Source organism: Etheostoma spectabile, chromosome 16 (assembly GCF_008692095.1).
Source record: "Etheostoma spectabile isolate EspeVRDwgs_2016 chromosome 16, UIUC_Espe_1.0, whole genome shotgun sequence".
Lineage (NCBI taxonomy): Eukaryota > Metazoa > Chordata > Actinopteri > Perciformes > Percidae > Etheostoma > Etheostoma spectabile.
The window spans coordinates 16,185,622-16,194,099 of record NC_045748.1 but is presented as its reverse complement, the minus strand read 5'-3'; the positions used below and the strand labels follow the sequence as shown (position 1 = coordinate 16,194,099).

General features: G+C 46.1%; 1 protein-coding gene across 1 annotated transcript in view; it reads right to left on the bottom strand.

The window, feature by feature from the left end:
* smad7 (SMAD family member 7) overlaps positions 1-8,478 on the bottom strand; it is a gene marked incomplete at its 5' end in the record, with an annotated part of 17,470 nt that extends 8,992 nt beyond the window's left edge. Inside the window, 3 exon segments of the mRNA XM_032539965.1 lie at positions 2,653-2,724; positions 5,977-6,030; positions 6,886-8,478. Of these exon segments, the coding sequence (XP_032395856.1) occupies positions 2,653-2,724; positions 5,977-6,030; positions 6,886-7,351 (592 nt within the window).

Here is an 8,478-nt window from a genome sequence, read left to right as displayed (position 1 = left end):
ACACACACACACTGATGCTACACATCCTATAAGAGCTAGGCATGCGCTCTTTAAAGAAGAGTAAATGCTTGTACACACTGGGAATGGATCTACAATACTACTACGCTCAACTAACAAAAACAGCTAGCACTGGATATTTGGTCAGATTCATAATGCCCTTTATGTACTCTATAATCAGATTGTTACAGACTCAGGTCAAAATCTTCTACTTCTAATTCTATTTAGGTAAAAGTTATTGCACGGCTGCTTGTGATTAAACATCTACACAAGAACATTTGGATCTTTTTTGTTAAGTGAAAACCTGTCTAAATTTATCCAAGTATAATTCATATATTTGTACAAGAAATCAAGCATTGTAGCAGCACTAGAATAGAATAGTTTTTTAATTGATACCCAGCCCTCTTACGCACACATTAGCACTTTGTCACACAAAACCTCCATTTAGTCAAGCTACCGGAGTTCTTTTATTGTAGACATCTTGTTCCAGACCTCTTTGAACTTGACAACATGGACGTCTGGCTTCCTGTGTGCCACCAAAGCTGCTCATAAACAATCTAGTCTCTAACAAGTTTAAATATTACTTAACACTCAACAGATTCATAACCAACAATCCAGCTCCCTCTTAACCCTGACCTGATCTCCCATTTCCAAATCTGGCTCTTGATCACTCTCTCTCTCTCTCTCTCTTTAGTTCCTGGGTGAATCTAAACCTGTGAGCTAAGTCCTCACGCCAGCTCAAACCAAGATCAGCACCCTGACTCCCAGCTCCAGGCTTCCAGCCATCAACACCCCCCACCCCCAACCCCCCCTACTCCTCTTCCCTCCTCTCTGCTCTGTTCCAAGCCTATGACGTGAGCCAGCAAGAGGAGCTTTGGAGCTGGTAGCCTGGCAGGCAGCCTAGTTTGAATTTGCGCTTGTCGCTGTCGCAGCTCACTTAACTCCTTCCAGTCTGGATGGTCTTGGCTTAATTTCAACATGGATAAACACAGAGAATAAAAAAAGAAAGATGGGAGATAATGATGTTATCTCTAACCTCATATCATCAGCTTTGTCTGAACTGTGTTTTGCAGATGAATGAGGATCTCTTTTGGGTCTTTTTGGTACTTGCTAAAGTATAACTCCATAGAAGGGCTACAGCTGGTTCACCAATCCACCATTATTTTACTGAAATGCTAAAAATTAACAAGCACAACTCTTGCGTCTTCCAGACTTTGCCACCCTCCTTCCCTGAAAGCCACCCCTCTCTTTTCCTTCCTCTTCTCTGTAAATATGTCTGAAGAAGAACATAAAAATGGCAGAGTGAGTGAATTAGAAGGTCAGCAGCGGGCCTCTGGGAGAGCCATGTTTCTTTTGTCAGGGCCCCAGAGAGAGGGAAGCAGGGAGGGAGGGTGAGTCTGGGGGGAGGGGGGTGGGGACAGGAGGAATGGAGCAGCCTTTTTTTCTTGGCTCACCAAAGAAATCATGAGGGCAGAGAGCTTCGGCCATCCCGCCCTGGCCTTTCTACCTCTACTGCTTTTACTGAGGAGGCCCATTCACTGGAGCACTGGCTGCTGCTGCCATGTCATCTTCGTAAGGAAAACAGGGGAGGAGGAAGAGGAGGAGGAGGGTACGCCTTGCTGAGGGAGGGAAGCAGTAAGGGAGGGAGCATGGGGGCACCAATTAAGACTCCAGTTCTAGGGTTTCACAGTTTGAACTTGGTCTAAAATGTGTCTTTAGTTAATGGACAAAGGGAAGACTTTAGTGTCCACCTGAAGGTATGGAGGAGAAGAGAGGAAGAAGAGAAGAGACGGAATTTTAGTTCCTATGTTCTAGTGAGCACTGCTCAAATCTCTTCCCCCATCTAGCACATGGGGGGAAATCCTTACTGGGTCGCAATACTGCCAATGGCCACTGGACAAAATCAGCGGAAAGGCTGAACACTGTTTGTGTGGGCCTGAGCCAACCCCCCTACCACCAAATAAAGGAGGGGGGGGGGGAATGGGCAGTGAACACCAACTGACATAAAACAGGCTTTAAAGGCCCAGTAATGAGAACCATCTGAGGCAAAGGAAAGCAGAGAACAGCACAGAGCAATCTTAGGCAGCGGAGAGCAAACTCTCTCTCTCTCCCTCTCTCTCTCGTGAACACCATCTTACACTGTAGCCTGCGGACAGGGGCTTGGTAAGGAAAGCAACGCTGCCAAAGGGGATTATGGGAGAAAAGCTGAGGAAGCCCGAAACACGTCCTGCATGAGAGATGGAAGAAATAAAGACTCCTGTGTCTCATTCTTATCCACACACAGAGCCCAGAGGAGTGTTTACTGTCCACAAAGACATCCCCTGTACGCACAAACACACCCAAACAAACACTCTCAAGTCAGTTGAAGCCTCTTTTTGCTGTTATTTTCCCTCACAATACCGGATGCACAGAGCATATTCATCTCCAAACAACAGTTTGCCGTGTTTGTCTTCCATTACAACATAACATTGAGAGGAAGAGGAGAAGAGTGTTGTTCAAAGGCCTCCTCATCATAAAGTATGAAGGAGAGATAGGTGTGTGTTTTGAGAGGAATGCACAAGAAAAAGGTAAAGAAAACAGAGGAGGAAATATTATGACTTTCAAAAAGGAGGGAGAGTAGAAAAAGATGGGAAATCTATTTGTAGAAATATTTACCTGAAAGCCCCACAGGGGCCGAGTATGTCGTTCCCCCAGTATCACTGGATGAAGGTCCAGAGTCTGGAGAATCTAATGGAGAGAGAGAGAGAGAAAGAGATACTTTGAATTAGCACTGTGTGTGTGTGTGTGTGTGTGTGTGTAGGGGAGAAAGCAAAGCAGCAGCTGTGAGACCGTCAATCATTCCGGTGAAATCAATGCCGTATGAAGATGCTGACGACGAAGCTCACACTCTCAGACACACAGAAAAGACTTACAGAGGAGAGTCTCTTACACCCCCCTGATAATCCACCCATAATCCACTGCTTCAGGAGGAACGTTAGCCCTGCGTCTCTTCATAGACGAGCTGTTGATCTGGAAGGAGCTGTATTTTTTCTGCTAATGACTCGGGCCGGAGACTTCTGATCCCAGCCCAATAATCAAATGTGTTCTGGGTCTCCTCTTTTAATCCAAACAGGTTGGATCTCTTAATATTATTCCTGCTCCGGCTTTTCTGTCTAAAGACAGAGCAATACAAGCCTTAATGCCAACATCAAAGGTGTATCAGAAATCTTTCCACATCAAGTTATAAATGTGTTTGTTACCGCCTTGGCAGACAGAGATATGAAAGACCTTGAAAGCTGTCCACTCTAATGTACGCACGTCGCACTAGCAGTCAGACAAGAGAAGAAAAACTACTCATTATCTGTCTCCCTCTCTTTGCATTTGAATGCTTAACTGCCACTAAGACTTGTAACGCCGGCTAGTTTCAACATGACCAATGAATGAGGACCACAATGGAAATAAGTCCTGGACTTTACTGTGTTTTTATCTGTGATTGTATTTGATGTCTTTTCATGTGTAAGGCATTCTTGATACAATTATATAATAAACAAATTAAAATTAAATCAATGGCGCTTTAACAAAAAAACGCTGTGTTTAGCGCAGCAGTCCACCGCTGGGAGCCGGATAGCTCTGCTGCAGCTGGTAGCTTGGTATTCACTAAAGATGCATTCCTCTCGCTCCACCTTCTATCCATCCATTGAACCACAGACTGTGGTAGTGATCGCCTCCACCCGCAGCAAGCCATGCATGTTACTTTTGCATTAAAGTACGTACATAAATACAGTAAGTAGGGGGTCAGTATGCAAGGAGGATGGCATTTCTGTTTAATAATTCCACTCTCCTGCTAACAGATTGTCTCATTGGCTCATCCTGTTTGACCGAGCAGAGTTGCAGTAGCAAAGAAGTAATAAAGTAAACAGCGACTAGAGCCCTACTCCCCTCCACCCTGCCCCGTCCGGACGTGGCCCGTGCTGCTTGTGGTCACGGTAACGAGATGCACAGGCATAACCCAAGCCTGCCTCACTTTCATTGGCTGCCAGCAGCCTTTGCCCTGTTCTCCCGGGCAACAGTTCACAGCTGACCATAGGGTTGAGGGGGCATCAGAGAGAACACGCTAAACAGTGTGTGATTTATATTCCCCAGAGCTGGAACAAGGTAGCTTTTTTACATCTCAGCTGCTTTCATACTGACCGCCACTGCTGGAGCAGACAGGCACCCTGACACACATAACCCCACACTTCCTGCTCACTGGAATCATAAAATCATCATCATAAACTTCATAACTAACAAAATAACTTCTGAAAGTTATCCATCCAGATTTTCTGAATGTCATGATGATTTAATACCGCCTAATACAAAGCAAATACAGAGAGGGGTATAGAAACTTGTAATAGCCTCCAGTAACGAGAAGCAGTTGATGACTGACAGCTCCCCGAGGCCAATGGGGGGAAAACCCCCGTCTTTCGGCATGATAAGCTCATCTGTCCTCTGTGTGTGTGTCTGTACTCTCCAGTCTGCTCCATTGTCCTATTAATATATGTTGCCTTACACCCTCCTTTGCCAAAATATATTTTATAAAACTAATTAAAACTATTTTTTAAGCCCAAACGTCTTGAGACACTTGAGCAACCTGACGATATTTTCCTCACCTTGTTCTGTTCTTGTTGGCAACATTTTATTCCCACACAGTCAAATCAATTCATGTTCTTAAAGTTTTTTCTTAGGAGGGAAATCAGGGTGGTAACATAGGTTTCATAATAATTTCCTTTGTCGGCACCAGGCTTGCATTTCCTATTTACTTTCTTGTTTCCTTTCTTCACTGGAATGTTCCCAACTGAACGCTAGCTCTACCCGGAGAAGACGCCACATCAGGAGGAGGTCGACTATGAAGGGGATTTCACTAATGATCATGTAAGATCAATTCTGCTTGTGTTTTAAGGTTCTGGGCATGCTTTTCAGGTAAATCAATATAATGAAAGCCTGGTAAAGACAGAGAGAAGGGGGGCTATGATGAACCACAGCTGCAGCTGCAATGACTTCCTATTGTTTCCACTCACTGGAAGCCACTTTCTCCTTCTCTTGACTAACTGGCTGGCTGGTCATTGTTCAACTCTAAGCCTTTCCTGCACTGACAGATGGCAAGACGGAGGTAAATGAGCAAATAAGCAAGGGGATAAAAAAACAAAAACTTTATATCGGTGTCATCATCTCTGTAATTCTTGTTCCCTTTCTCCCCCGGTCTTGCACTACTCTGGTCATAGCCTGAAATCTAACACACTCCAATACTGACTTAATAGACAATGACATAACCCGGTGCCACTTTCCGGCAATGGGGAATAGGATGACAACCACAGCAGCATGTAGAGTCTGGCACAGGTGGAGGGAGAGTAACAATAAAGCAAGCTTGAAGCTTGTTGGGGGGAACAGGACAGTTGGGCAATGAGTGGAAGAAATTCCACATGCACATATGCACGCCCGATCCTTAAAACAATACACATCAACAAAGAGTGGCGGGACAGCGACGCAGACCCACACACACACAAGTCGTAAACCGTAATCTGATTAATTAAGATGATAAAGGAAAGCTGGCTCCAAAGACACCGCTGTCTGTGCCGCAATTCAAAATAGATAGATGGACACACAAACAAACACCCATACAACTTCCCCTACCCCCCCATCAGACACACGCACACAAACACACACTGCCCCTGGTGACATGCCAGTCTATAGCTGGTATCTCAACTTTGTGTTGCTCTGCCCTGGCCGCAAGCCATGCTAGAACTGCCCAGCCAGCCAGTCGTGCCACTCTACTGCTATCATAAGTCACAACAACATAACATGAAGGAGCTGTTTCCTACACAAACACACACACACACACACACCAGGGGAAGTGTGTAAGACCATATGGATAGGTAATGTCAGACAACACGTAAACATTCATGAATGCAGTTTTTGCAGGAAATAAATATATGCATTTATGTATGTGTAAATCAAGCTCACCTGGTGGTTTAAGATAGTCCATGGGATAGCGTGAATATGGAGGAGGAGGAGACTCTGCATGGAGTGAAAAAAAGAAACAGAGCATGAGAAACAAACAAGGGAGAGATCTAAACTTTATGATAAGAGTTGTCATTCTTCTGGGAAAGGTTTTGTGTCTGTCAGCTCAGCCTGGAGAGGCAGACAGGGAGGCCGGCGGCTATTGCCTTTCATTGGCAGGCAGATAAACAGGGGGCCGCCTGGCGCCAGGAGGGCCACTATCAGCGTCTAGGACAAACTGAGATACGGGCCTCTTTTGGCCCTGGACGCCAAGCAAGCGCGCGCGCGCGCACACACACACACCCTGGAAACTTCATCGTGGAAAGACTGTAAAGCCCTGGATGAGTCGCTTTGCACTTTGGAAATGCCAATTGTGAAATGTTGAAATACCAGATGGGCTGTTTGTTTGAAAAGCGGGGCTTTGATGAACTTCACCATATCCGGATTCAAGGTGGAAAAACAGCTCGTAAGTGGCCAAAAAATACGTTAAATTGGGGATGCAGCCTAATTAAGAACTCAAGATATTATTTTGCATATTAAAAAAAATAAAATAAAGCGATAACTCATCTTAATAATAATTGAATGGTTTCAATGTAAAATGCCAAATTCAAATTAAAAGATACCACACTGCCAAAAAGACGAAGAGGACCACTTGGCACGCTTTCAACATTGGTCAAGTTTGGCTTTATGGAAACTGAAGACTACTGTGCCAAGAGAGGTGATGTCATTTGAATTAGGCTAATTATCCCTTTAAGAGTCGGGTAGTTCTGAATTTGTACTTGATGTAAAATGTGGTCCGACCACCAAAGACTTAAACGCAATTTCATAACTTTAGTTTGGAGGATGAAGTTCTTATAAAAGAATCAAGCTCACCGAGTTCACAAAGTCTGCTCATGTGGTGCGGGTTGCAGCAAACGAGCTCTGGATTGATTTTCCCGTAGGATTCACAGCAAGACAGCCTCTTCAGCTCCGAGGAATGCCTGAGGTCCGGCCACCTGAACACTTTGTAGAGCAGCATGGGGAGAGAGTAAGACTGTTGACCCACTTTGGCGTCCACTTTGCTGGGCAGGAGCAAGCACGGGCTTCGGGCACCCCCCTTGGACTCCACCGCCTGCAAAAGCACCTCTAATTGTTTCTCTTTTATCTTTTTCAGTATCGAGTGGGTCAACGCCTTCAATTCAGCCTCCGTCCCTGCGTTGGACTTGGCCACCTTTGTCGTTTTGCCCATGCAGCAGCCCCCGGAGCCATGCGTCCCTCTATCCGCCTCCCCGTCGCCCTCCACGGGCGCACGACTCCTCCAGAGTCGCCGGACGAGCCCCGATCGTTTGGTCCTAAACATGCGGGACGAAAAGAGGGTTCCCCGGCTAAAAAACGAGCATGGTGTCCGCAAATCATGAAGATTCCGGGATCCGAGTCCAGGCAATGACAAGCAGCCTGAGAAAATACGGTGGAAAAACTGCGAGCTGGATGAGCAGAGGAAATCTGTAGCATACGCCAGTCTCTGTTGCCTTCTCCTGCAGACTTGATCACCGAAAAGCAGTCGAGGTTCCCGGCACAGTCAGCTTTCCCTCCGGGGATAAACAACCATCACTTCCAGGCGTTTAGGACTAGCCTATAAAATGAATCTAGCAGTTTATACAGCTCTGCTACAACACAGCAGCACGTAGCCTGACTGTGTTACAAGTATTCACTTGGTGATGTGCAGCCGATAAGCGCTGTGAACTGACCCCTTTAAACACACTCTGGGACGATTTTCACCAGTAAAACAATGAACAGAACATCTTTTTATTTATGCGCATTCGCTGTAGTGGAAATTAGACAAACTGGGGCCTAAACGCTATCACAGTTATCCCATGAAAACCGGAGCTCTCCGTCGTGTCTTCAAGAGCATTAATCCACAAAATCCTTGATCCGACTGCAGAGTGTAGGGCTCTCCGGCATGCTCGCGCAGGCTTTTTTTTTTTTTATCCGTTACCGTCTAAATATGCCACTCGTCTGCAGAGGATGTGATCTGCTGGCAAGACCGAGCCTCGTCCAAAGAGTCAGGGAGCAAATCCAGGACTGATTCTCTAACCCGAGTTGAGTTGCGTTTGAAAGCCCGAGAGAAAGAGAGAGAGACCCTCGGGTTACGTCCACGCACCGAGCCTCGTAACCTATTTTAGGAGTCGAATCGAAGGATTAATAATCCAAACCTCGTATCTCACACGAAGTTTCCGTGTCTGCGTGTGGAAGAAAGCGAGACGAGTGATCTCGAGGGGGTCAGAAGGCTCTCTGTCTGTAAGTGAGGCGAACGGTTTGGGTGCCCTTGCTCAGTCTCCAGTGCGCATTGACGCGCCCGGTCACGTGTGTGTCTAGACACCCTGTCGCTTAAAAGAAATGTGATTGTGCTGCGCAAACAACAGATCAAGCGGAGCCCAAAGCGCACACACATACGGGCACGCACGCACACACAAACACACACACACA